At 50.3% G+C, this 13,063-nt stretch overlaps 1 protein-coding gene across 1 annotated transcript; it reads left to right on the top strand.

Annotated features, from left to right (window-relative positions):
• Positions 1–442: 442 nt before the first annotated feature.
• On the top strand, positions 443–4,962 carry LOC6590894 (indole-3-acetaldehyde oxidase). Its single transcript, XM_002016225.2, has 7 exons — positions 443–617; positions 855–1,009; positions 1,091–1,831; positions 1,901–2,134; positions 2,200–3,291; positions 3,347–4,052; positions 4,114–4,962. The coding sequence occupies exons 1-7, from the start codon at positions 578–580 to the stop codon at positions 4,905–4,907; spliced, it is 3,762 nt and encodes a 1,253-aa protein (XP_002016261.1). The 5' UTR covers positions 443–577; the 3' UTR covers positions 4,908–4,962.
• The last annotated feature ends 8,101 nt before the right edge of the window (positions 4,963–13,063 follow it).

Consider the following 13,063-nt stretch of genomic DNA (forward strand, 5'->3'; position numbering starts at 1 on the left):
TATTCTACCCTCTCACTAATTGCATTAGGAACTCGACTTCATCCATTACTGTTTCTCTCTGGACTCCTCTCGAACCTTTCAAAGTTCAAAGTCAAAGCTCTTTTAGTGCATTTTTTTTGCATTTCTTTGAATGCTGTACGAAATTATGGAGTGTTTATGAAAGGGGAAGAGCTTTTACTTCTGCTCGCTCCCAAAAGACCCAAAACAAAAGCTAACGAATGCCGAAATCAAAGCAAAAATCAACTGCATTCGCCGTCGTGTCGCGCCGGTCTTCAGGGAGCCGACGAGGAGGCGATACGAGCAGACTGTAATTGCTTTCGATCACAAGGCAACCCGTTTTGTTTTTGATTTATACAGAGTTGTCCACCTGGCTTTCTACCGACAACACAGTCCCCTTCAAAAGTTGGAGAGCCGAACGATCGTTTAGTCAAGCATCGGCAGCGCAAGAGTGCAGAAGCACTCCTCAGTGAACGACGCCAGACTGAAAGTAGTGGATCATTTGGAGGCCGGAACAAATTGAATTACTTAAAGGAAAAATACCAGCAGCTGGCGTTTAAGTTTCTCTTTCCTTAGCACAATGACTACAAAATTCACGATCAACGGAAAGCCGTACATGGGTGAGTTGAATGGTTAAGTGTTAATTTTATGGGATGGTTGGACATCCATGGGTGAACATTTAAGTCCACAGTTAGTTAATCATTTAACTGATGAGGTGATCTAAAATGTATCCCTATTGGGTGTTTACAGAGAGAGATAGTACCCTTTTCATCTGACATGCAATCTCTTGAGCATTTCCTTAGAATCATTTAGCTCAAGTCTACTTACTCTCTTCTCTTGCTCTCCCTTCTCAACAGTGAATCTCAGCAATTTGCCACCCGATATAACGCTGAACACCTTCATACGAGAGCATGCCCAGCTAACGGCCACGAAGTTCATGTGCCTGGAGGGAGGATGTGGAGCCTGTGTGTGCGTAGTGCGCGATGGGACCAGCAGTTGGGCTGTCAATTCGGTTCGTGCAGAGCCACTCAAGTCATTCCATTGACTCAACCTCAAACAAGAAACCATAAGCCAGTAACCGTTCACTTTGCAGTGCCTCACGCTGCTGAATACCTGCGCCAAGCTGGAGATCATAACTGCCGAGGGGCTGGGCAATAAACGTACCGGTTATAATCCGATTCAAAAGCGCTTGGCCAAGATGAATGGGACCCAGTGCGGCTATTGTTCCCCGGGATTCGTGATGAATATGTACGGGCTGCTGGAGCAGCACGGCGGCAAGGTGAGCATGACGGAGGTGGAGAACTCCTTCGGTGGCAACCTTTGTCGCTGCACCGGCTACCGTCCCATTCTGGATGCCATGAAGTCCTTCGCGGTGGACAGCAACATTCAGGTTCCCGCCGAGTGTGCGGACATCGAGGATCTGAGCCTGGAGGCACGCAACTGTCCCAAGCCTGGGGCAGCCTGCAGCGGCAGCTGCCATCGTTCGACTTTGGTCTACGCGGATGGGAGCCAGTGGTCCTGGCCCAAGACCTTGACGGAGCTGTTTGAGGCGCTGGACAAGGTCGGCGAAGCAGATCAATTCATGCTGGTGGCTGGCAACACGGCCCATGGTGTCTACCGACGGTCGACGGACATTAAGCACTTCATTGACGTGAGTGGAGTGGAGGAGCTGCATCGGCACAGCACTGAGGGACAGCAATTGCAGCTGGGGGCGAACCTAAGTCTCACCCAGACCATGGAAATCCTTCGTACCACCTCCAAGCAGCCTGGCTTTGAGTATCTGGAGGTTCTTTGGAACCACTTGGATCTCATTGCGAATGTCCCCGTGCGCAATGTGAGTTGGAACCGAGTTGGTTGCCAAGAACAATCATCAGGTATAATGCGAGTATCCTCCATTTTATAGTCGGGAACTTTGGCTGGAAACATTTCGATTAAGAAACAACATCCCGAGTTCCCATCAGATGTCTGTCTCTCCTTCGAGGCTTTGGATGCAAAGGTTGTGGCCATGAAAAGCGCCACTGAAGAGCAGAAAATATCCCTCGCGGAATACTTGAGGGACTCGAATAGAAAACTGATTATCAAGGCATTCCTCCTGTCTGCCTATCCCAAGAACAAGTACATTTACGACTCTTACAAGGTAATAATTTCGTTTAATCCAATCTACTCCCGCTCTTAAGAGATATTTTCCCTCCTGCTTCATAGATCATGCCACGTGCCCAGAATGCCCATGCCTATGTGAATGCTGCGTTTCTTCTCGAGTTGGACAGCGCTTCCAAGGTGCAGAATGCTCGGATTTGCTTTGGCGGAATTCGCCCAGACTTTGCCCACGCCACTGCCATTGAGCAATTGATGGTCGGACACAGTCCCTACGAGAGTGGACTAATAGAGCGAACCTTCAATACGCTTCCAAGTCAGTTGCACCCAGACGAGGTCCTGCCGGATGCCAGTCCTGCCTATCGCTCGAAATTGGCTTGCGGCTTACTCTACAAGTTTCTGCTGAAGCATGCACCCGACGCGCAGGTCGCGGAGAAGTTCAAGAGTGGAGGTCAGATTCTTCAGCGCCCATTATCATCGGGTCTGCAGGTGTACCAGACCCAAAGGCAGAACTATCCGGTCTCCCAGGCCGTGCAGAAGGTGGAGGGCATGATACAGTGCTCGGGCGAGGCGACATACATGAACGATGTTCTGACCACAGCCAACACAGTGTATTGCGCCTTTGTTGGGGCCACTAAGGTGGGGGCCACCGTCGATGAGATTGACGCCAAGGAAGCCCTGCAGCAACCTGGCGTGATTGCCTTCTACTGTGCCAAGGATGTGCCCGGGACAAACAGCTTCTGTGTGCCCAGCTTTAACTTCAAGGTGGAGGAGATATTCTGCTCAGGATTGGTGCGACACTCGGAGCAACCTGTGGGCGTGATCGTAGCCCTCAGTGCAGATCAGGCACAGAGAGCAGCAAAGCTTGTGAGGATCAGCTACAGTCGGTCTAGCCCTGACTTCAAATTGATGCCCAGCATTGGGGATGTTTTTGCCTCTGCCACGCCGGATCCGTCGCGTATCATTTCATTGGACATAGGGGATCTGCCAGAGGTTACATTCACCGACAAGCCTGATGTGGAAGTTAGGGGCATATTTGAGATGGGCCTGCAGTATCACTTCACCATGGAGCCGCAGACGACGGTGGTCGTACCCTTTGAGGATGGCCTGAAGGTCTTCGCGGCCACCCAGTGGATGGACCACACTCAAGCTGCCATTGTACACATGCTCCAGGTGAAGGCCAAGGATGTGCAGTTACAGGTGAGTTGTTTCTTTGAAGGTGTGATCTCTCCCATAACAATTATCCGCCTTCCAGGTTCGTCGATTGGGCGGTGGCTATGGGGGCAAGATCACGCGAGGCAACCAGGTGGCCTGTGCCGCTGCCTTGGCTGCCTATAAGCTGAATCGTCCTGTGCGCTTTGTGCAAACTCTGGAGTCCATGATGGACTGCAATGGCAAGCGCTGGGCCTGTCGCTCCGACTATAAGTGCCACGTCAAGGCCAACGGAGAGATCGTGGGCTTGACGAACGATTTCTATCAGGATGCTGGCTGGGTCGACAACGAGAGCCCCGTTCGACGCTCGACCTTAACGCAACCAAATTGTTACGGCTTCACGAAGGCTAACTTCAAAAACAAGGGCAACGCGGTGATCACAGATGCCCCCAGCTCTACCTCGTGTCGCGCTCCGGGATCTGTTGAGGGCGTGGCCATGATCGAGAACATTATGGAGCACGCTGCCTTTGAGGTGCAAGCCGATCCGGCAGCTGTGCGCCTGCTCAACATACCCGCGACTCACAAAATGTCCGAGCTGCTGCCGAAGTTCCTCGAGTCCCGGGAGTATCACGAGCGGAAGAAGGAGATTGAGGCCTACAATGCGAAGAACCGTTGGACGAAGCGCGGCCTCGGCCTGGCCGTAATGGACTATCCCGTTCAGTACTTTGGCCAGTATCCCGCTACGGTGGCCATCTACCATGTGGATGGAACAGTGGTGGTTACCCACGGAGGCATCGAAATGGGGCAGGGTAAGTTGAGGAGACCCTTTGGGGTGTCTGTATCCTTTACTTTCGATTGATGTCGCTCCAGGCATGAACACCAAGGTGGCTCAGGTGGCTGCGTATACCCTCGGCATCGATCTCAGCTTCATCAAGGTGGAATCTTCGGACACCATCAATGGAGCCAACTCAATGGTCACCGGTGGGGCCGTGGGCAGCGAGAGTCTTTGCTTTGCAGTTCGCAAAACCTGCGAGGTCATTAACACCCGACTGCAGCCGGTGAAGAAGAGCAGCTGGGAGCAGACTGTACAGGCGGCCTATGCAAAGTCCATCAATCTGATCGCCTCGGATAACTACAAGAGAGGCGATATGAAGAACTACAACATATACGGCATGGCCCTCACCGAAATCGAGCTGGATGTCCTAACCGGGAACAATCAAATCAAGCGCGTGGACATCTTCGAGGATACCGGGGAAAGTCTCAGTCCATACATCGACATTGGCCAGATCGAGGGGGCCTTTGTGATGTGCCTGGGATACTGGCTAAGCGAGGAGTTGGTCTACGATCGCGAAACGGGCCGCTTGATTACCAACCGCTCCTGGAATTACAAGCCGCCTGGCGCCAAGGATATACCCATTGATTTCCGCATTGAATTGGCCCAGACACCCAATCCCAATGGCCCAGGATTCATGCGTTCCAAGGCCACGGGAGAGCCGCCTTGTTGCCTGGCCGTCAGCGTGGTGTTCGCACTGCAGCAGGCCCTGCAGTCGGCCCGACAGGACGCCGGCCTGCCACGAGAGTGGGTGCGCCTGGGAGCCCCTTCTACTCCCGAGACACTGCTTCTGAATGCAGGACATGAGGCGACGAGCTTTAAGCTTAAATAGAGTTGAAAGCACTCCATTTTTAATTGCTTAAAAATAATATATATAACATATGTTAGTTCGTTTGTTTGTTCTCGAATGCAGATTTCTGGAGCCATCTCTAAGCCCACTACCGACTGAGAATTCAACCTCTCCGAGCATGCGGCAGGATGCGCTATGTGGTTGGCATCCCTCTTCCGTCTAGCTCGAGATTTTGCCTGCTTTCTGGCCTGGTTATTTGCCGGAGTGCCGCCAACAATTAATTAAGACATTCAAGCCTCTCCGACCCCTACTCCCTGCAGAGTTCTGCTTCGGATCATCGCGTGTCTGCATCGAGGCTGCAGCCACGGTACGTTGTGGGTTTGGGCGTGAGACTCTGTGGAAGAGAGTGTTTCCATGTTCGTGTACTCCCCATCCCATTCCTCCACACCCCATTCCCCCTTCCAGGTTGGAGCTTACAAGCTTCTAATTGAGCGTGCACGGGGGCGCTTCTAATTATCGCACGAAGCGAACAGTATCCCATTTCCCATTTCGATCCTTTGACGCCATTGTTCCTCCTGCGTATCGCCCCCCTTCTTCCCTTCCGCCCTTTCCCCGCTCACCGACTTGTTTGTTGTTTGTTGCAAATTGCCTGCGACATTCGGGTGAAGGCGGCGAAAGGCTCAGCCGAAACATGAATTGAGTTGTTCGCCATCTGCGATAAAGTTTAAAGTCGCTCGCATCCTGCAGGGGGCTTGCCAGACTGCGGTTGGGGATTGGGGGAGTCACCCTCCAACCACCCTGCCACCTTCACCATCCATCCATCCATCTATCCAAACTTCATTACCCCGAACGGACCTTCTCTGTGTGTGTGCAAATTTCCTGTTCTGCTTTTTACGGCGGCACGTAATCAAATTAAGCAATTACTGCCTGGCGCTCTGCCACAACCCCAGAACCACCTCACCGGGCGGCACACATCCCCTTGATTATGGGGCAACTTCAAGGGAAATCACCAGCTGGAGGAGCGACGGAGCGACCGACCAACGGAGCGCGCAACGAAGGAAGTCTGCCTCTGCAATCATAACGGTAAACGGTGCCCAGGCGAATGGAAATGGAATTCGCACCAGAAATGCTCCCCCGTGCAGAGAGCAGCAGCCAGCGACAAGTGCCCACAGCATGCCCCATGTCGTCTAATCCAGAGCGTTGTCTGGTACTCGAGCGTCGAAAGGGAAGAGGCCTGTCCGACTGGGATGGGATGAGATCTACCCTGTGTATCCCCCACTTTCGGCGTGGGAATGATAATCGTTTGGTTTATGGCCAATTAATCAACTCTCGAGCTCAGACGGAGGAGACACTTTCCACTGGCCATAAGCTCATCCTGATCCAGAGCCGCGCCGCACCTTTCGATGTCCCTAAACAAACATCCCGGAAATGACTTCCAATTGGACAACAGCCCGAGTGTAACCGATATGTTTATGGGTCCTTTAAGGCACGCTTGGTTCGGCGGAATGTTTCCATGTTGTCAATTAATAATATTGAATAGCAGGGAGGATTTTAATCCTCACAGTGGGCCAGGTCAACGTCGAAGCGCTTACGACTCGCCTTGGCCTTGCTCCTCCATTGTATCCATTATATCCTTTGGCTTAATCGCTCGCTCGTAAGCCCCGAAAGGGTCCCTAATGATAACTGACCACGCAGCAGTGCAACGCTGTTGCGATTGCTTCCCCTCCATATCCTTTACATTGAATGTTGGGCTGTTGGACTGAAGGCATCGCCAACTCCCCACTGACCTAATGAGCCATTTAGCCAATTGGGGTTAATGTCCACACCCGTCGGAGCGGTACGAGTGGCAAGGGAAGGCGTGGTCACGCCTCTCAACTCAAGTCAGGAGAAGCCAACTGCTGCGCGTCTCCTTGATGAATTTTTGAAGAGGACTCCGCTGCGTGCAAAGTTTCAGGAGGATAAATATATCAACCCGATTACGGACTCCCAACTTCCTCTTCGTTTTCCGACTTCGTCTGTTCATTTTCATATTTTCCTTGTTTACGGCCAAACATTTTGGTCACGTGCTGGATACGTGAGCATTTTCGAGCAAGTTTCCTACAGGAAGTGGAACTTCGGTGGAGGAGTGCGGTGAGGGGGAAGGCGGAACTGGGGAAGTGTGGAAGCCTAGCCTATGAAAAGTGCAGTGTTCCCTCGCTGATGTCTGCAGCAATCGATGGTTAACCGAATTCGCAGATTACTCCTAAATTTGTTGTCCAATCAGCTCCCTTGCAACCCATTCCACCTCTGCAGTCCGCCTGTTGAAGGGTGCTCCTGTCCGGCTGCAGTCTCTTCCAATGCGGGATAAAAGCCCCGTCCGACACAGCTTAGTCCTTGTCGGACACAGCCCCTCCACTCACCCAATCTGAACACGACACCAACAGCTCCCAACAGGTTCCACTTTCCTTGGGGGAGGGAGGATATTGAGAGTGGGGTTGTTGAATGGAATGCACTTCTGGCAGCTTCTGATTTCCATTTGTCAGAGGCTTTCCACCCATCCACTCATCCTTACCCTGCGTGGCTTCGTGGAGAGCCAAACGGTTTGACAGTTCATGGGAATCAGTAATGGGAAGCCCCAGGAGGGGCCTGTCTGTCTCAGACAAGACAGCTGCTCCTGGCTGCGAGCACTCCTCCAGAAGAGGAGGATTCCCTTCAGCTGCACACTCGATGGACAGATAAACCCTCTTGTACCTCCCGCGTATTAATCCACCCCCGCTCCCCCCTCCCCCCTCCCCGACTGGCTTCCACCTGAGTTATCCTGGCACCATGGCGACCCACATATTAATTATTGGATGGGAGTGGCGCAGAATATTGTAACTGATCCTGCAAATGCTTCGAGGCAGCTGACGAATCGAGAGCAACCCCATGTTGGACTGCGCCCCCATTCATCGGATTCCGTTTTCAGCGTCCTTTCTCTGCAATCCTGCATATCATCCATTGGTGTCAATTAGGCTGGGCATCCCTTTGTTCCACTCCACAGTGTCATTTCATTATGGATTCCGATTCCTATGTCAACTCCATTCTGTTGCCATCGAATTGCAGATTCATTGAGTTGCTTATCAGTGCCACGGCTTGTGGCAGTGCCTCCACCTCTGACTGTGCTGTTATCCTGCGAGTTTCCTGCATCCTGTCTCCACATCCACATATTTTCCAACTCATTTCATAGCGAGTGGCGCGCGAATCATCTGAAATTCAAATATCACTGCTAAAAAGCGTAACCATGTCTGAATCCACCCGTATCCTGCCTCCTGCCTCCTGGCCTGCACAGACACATCATCCGTGTCATCATCCCTGTATCTTCCAGTATCCCCATCTATCCCCCGGCTCCCCCACTCTTTACGATCGAATGCTAATAAAGTCGTCTGTCGTCTGCCGTCGGGCGGCGGCGCCAACTTGCATAATTCAATTACATCCGATGCAGACTCATAAAACTAAATCAAAGGAAAACAAAGCGTCACGCTTCATTTACTTTAGTACAGCTCCGCCACTCGGGGTCCCCTGCATCAGTCCCGTGCCCCAAATCGGAGTGGAGGCACATCCAGCTGGGGAGACCCATAAAAGGCTTCAGCAAAGAAGTTCGCCCTCTCCTTTCTTTCGTCCCATGCAGAGATCTTCCATGTTGCGGCTGTGTTCTGTGTCTCCTCCTTGGCCGCCTCCCAACTCCTGGCTGACAGTTGACTGCGTCCAGTGCTGGCCTCTCCTCGAGTCTGGGCCTGGTCTGGCCATGAAAGTTTCCCGTCACTTCCGACACCCCCGAGGCGCTTTTCCCGCTTTGCATGGGGGGCGAGGCGGCAGGCAATTTCCTTGGCTGACTTTCGGGGGCACTGAAAGTTGGCTGCGACTTTGATTCTAGTTTGGCTCGGCAATAACACTAATATCTGCAAAGATGAGGAGATGTGTGGGCTATAACAAAGCTTATCCATCGCACGATTATCTGCTTTGCTTGTGATTGTTTCAGTGGCACTTTGCAAAGGACTAGGGCTTGCAAGGCTTGTTTTATAAAGTGTGTTCCGCAGTTATGCCACTTTGTTGTACTTTCAACTTACGAATAACGCACGAATTAGTTATTCAAATATATTAAAGGTTAATAAACGCAAGGCCGACAAATGTTAAACCAGAGGAGAGATAAAAAACAGGCAATAGCGTAAGCCAACAATGATGCTCGATGGCATTTGCTTTGAGACAATTCTGTGCGTCGCACTCATTTCACTCAATTCAATTCGAATATATTGCGTTGGACTTATGGTTTGAACAGAGCCATACAGATCTCTATTACATACCTATGTACCTATGCTCGTAATATGAAATGACATTAAATCGAACAATCGGCATTGGCATTTGGCCAGAACTGGACAGTACAAGAAATTCGAAATGAATGAATGAAAGTTCTACAAAGGAAAGATTCTTCCCTCTCACACAGCACAAAGGAATCTGGAAGCCTACTGACAGCCGGGTGTGGCAGCAATGCAGGAAGACTTCGGAAGTGGCAGAAAATGGAAAAGTGGCTCGACAGCGAGGATGCAACGAAGAACGTCCATGCTCCTCCGCTGGCCAGTCGTCTTTTCCTCGCCTTCCCGTTTGATATTGCTCCAGAGATGTTTGATTTGACAGCCAGGACTCGAGGACTGCAGATGCACGCGGAGCCGAGGATGCGGAATGCAATGGCGATGGCGATGGCAATGGGCGGGCAGTGTGGTCAGTGCTGATGTGAATAATGCACATCTCCTCTTAAACCCCCTCTGGGTAGGGCAGTACTACAATGTCTGCGAACTCGCAAAGTGCTTCGCTTTTCGGATCCTGGCGCCGTCTCAATGTCCGTGGACGTCTCCGTGTCCACCTCCGCCGGGGTTTTATGATGGCGCAACAATCTGCAGCCTGTCAGGATTACTTTCATGCGGCAATTTGTTGGCCGCTCGGCAGCTTTTGTTGCTTATCCCGCTGTCCAGGCTCCGCCTCCATCCTCCATCCTCCTTCTGCCTTGCCAGGTCGGGTGCTGCTCCCTTCCAGGTCACGTGCCCACTCTGTTTACATGCCGTATTAGGGGGATTCCGTTTAGTTTCCTCCCGTTTCATTTTGGTTTCGTTTTGTTTATTTGATTCCATTTTCTATTTGTTGTAGCTCGCGTGGCTGCCCCTCGCACGCATCCTCGGCCTCGGCTAAGTCTCTGCCACAGATCGAGTCCCGCGTATTTGTTTTTACTCTCGCATTATTATCCTTATCCGCAACCCGCCCTTCTGCCTGCTCTCTGATGGGGTTGGTGTGAACTTTGGCACTCTGTGCCAGCTTTTCCAGCAGCTCCTGTAACTCCTGCAACTATTTAGCACTCTGCCATCTCCGTGTACTACTGTGGCTGCTTATTGTGTTCGTTATACGGCTCAGCACTGCCATTTGCTGCCTTTGTTGGGGGTTCTCTGGCTTGACCTCTCATGCGCTTCTCTTCTTCATCATCTCCAGCTTTTCCCAGACTTTCAGCTGTTTTTGCACTCATTACCAAGAAGTGGAATGAGTTGTGGGATATCGCATTGGAAATGGAAATGGATGTGTGTGTGTAATGCTTGATAAGAGCACTGCTGTGGGATTAGTGGTCTCTTATCAGTGGAGTTGCAGCTTAATGGCCGCCATTTAAGTCACGTGCCCCACGTGCAGAGCAGAAAAGGGTTTAGGCCCGCCAAAATTTCAATTACTTTGAGAAGGACCTGTAATGGTTTTGAACTGTTTCCTACCTATCAGCGCACTTGAATGAAATTCCCTTTGTGGGAGTTCAGTATCGCTGATAGCTCTCCAGAGAGTCAGTCAGAGGAGTCAGAGGGACTGAACCTGAACGGCGGAATCTAGTGCTGGCGTCGTTGCTGGTGTTGGACAGGTCCCTCAAAATGTCTGGCTGCAAATCAGATCTATTGGCGCTGCCTGCGGCCGTTAGTTGTGCAATTAGTCGATGCGCCAGGCACTCCACTCGTACTCCGGCTGATTGGGGCAGATTGGATTAGTGCTGGTCTCCAGTGCAATCAAAAAGAGAAGCAACAGTTGCAGGGGAGTGGGATGGGCGATTGGTCCTTCCTCTAGTGCGCATGTGCCCACACTCGTGGCTCGGACCGCCTCGCTGCTCCGTTGTTATGTAAACAAACGACAGTCTGAATCGGAGTCGGAGACGCAGTCGTCTGGCTGCTGATGAGCTTGCGGTTTGTCCAAAAAGGGACTGGCCCTCGAGGATGGGAAAGGTTTGGCTTTTGGACCTTTGACAACAGCCGACTCGTGGCTGCGAGGTGTGTCTGTGTCTATCGATGGGCGGCGGGGAGCAGCTTTAAGGCCCCACAGTAATGCAGGAAATTCCGGAAGCAAGACATACGGACAGAGACGTGGGTTGTACCATCCGATGCCTCGGCACCTCGGCAGCACATCCGTCTACTTTCCGTAATGAAACACCTTTGATATGAAATCCCAGAGAAATGCCAGCGAGTCAGCGGAGATTACTCCCCTCCCCTCCCCCTCTACCACACTACCTGTCAGCATTTCGAGTTGATTGCTGAAGGGTTTGTTCAACACACACGCATACAAGCAGCAGTGTGGGGGTGGAGAGGGGTTGGGAATGTGTGGAACGAGGAACTATACAAATATTTGTACTCTATAATGCGATGGTTACCCATTGAGGGTGTGCTCATTTCAAAGAAAACATTCTTCTGCATTCTTTTCAGACGTCTATTGTCACCTTAGTCAGTAGCCGAGAACTGAAGGCATAAAATGGAATAGGAAACAGGCAAAAAGGTCCATTTAATCCCATACAGTACGGTACACCTCGAGGGAATAGCCCTGTTATTACTTTTGGTAAAATATTTGATCAAAATGTATTTCAGATTTTAGCTAGATATGTATACATCATATTTAAATTAAATTTTATATTACCTAATATTTACTTTAAAGTGTTTTATTTTTAAATTAAATATCTAAAAATATTTCTTACTTATATTTAATTTCCCTATTCTTTTATTTTAAAGCCGAACATTTATGTGTGTTTTACTAATTATGAGGCCATTTTTCTCTCAGTACACTTATCGTTCGAGAAGAGAAAACGGATAAAATTTGACTTCAAAACTTAATTCTACTTAAATTCAGAATAAAATACAATTTCCACGGTACACTGTCAGTCGTAAGTCAGCAGCTAAGATGTGACACACGCGCCGGCAGATTTACAGTCACTTCGAACATTATTTTTTTGCCACCGCAGCCTTGCGTGACCAACCCTCATGCACAACGCCTGGTACTTATATGTATATCTGTGTCTGTGTGTGTGTGAGTGTGAGTGTTTGTGGATACACAGATTAGAGCAATGCAAAGTAAAGAAATGATAAGGGGTAAGGGTGGAAGACGGGAGGAGAAATCAGAAAAAAGTTGACACTAATTGAAATATGCCAGGGATTAAGAGCCACTCAATAAACGCCCCGCAAGCCAATGACCCCTCAAACAGCCACCCACTCGGCTGTCCGGGTTCGGTTTCACGACCGCAAACGTAAGCGCCATAAAAGAATATTATGCAAATCCGATGTTACGCTCGGACACTTTTCAGTGGAGGAGACCCATACCCAGACCCAGACCCAGACCCAGACCCAGACCCAGACGCTCCTTTGGTCGTGCTTTCGTTATGGCCATTGAGCCTGTCCACTAGCTCCACTTAGTGGATTCTTGATTGAATAGCCACTAAGTGCTTTTGGACCACCAACAACAACGCCAGCAGGCGCAACAGCAACGGACAATATGAACAACAACGGAGGACCAAACTACAATGGACTCCTGGAATAAGTCTTTGCCTGCAAGTGCTGGAGAAATAAGCATAGATTAGTCAGGGTCCTCATGAAATCAAGGACATGGAACATTTATCCACCAGTACGAATGGAGGGGAGACAGCCAGAGAGGCAGAGCTCTGAGGTTTGATGGCCATTTTGTTTGTTCTTTATAAAGAAAAGAATATACTTGACTGTAAAGGAAAGGCCATAAATCAATGATTGTGGTCCAATGCCTGAGACATTTCGACTGAGAATAAAGCAAGTTCCAATGTATACATATATTTATAAATTCTTTTGTATGTCTCTATCAAAATTGTGTGTTTAAAGTTGGTTCCTGTAGACCAGTTTTAAACGGAATGATAGCACATTTTCTGGCCCTAA

Source organism: Drosophila persimilis, unplaced genomic scaffold (genome assembly GCF_003286085.1).
Source record: "Drosophila persimilis strain 14011-0111.01,24,50 unplaced genomic scaffold, DperRS2 tig00000002-arrow-pilon, whole genome shotgun sequence".
NCBI classification, from domain to species: Eukaryota; Metazoa; Arthropoda; class Insecta; order Diptera; family Drosophilidae; genus Drosophila; species Drosophila persimilis.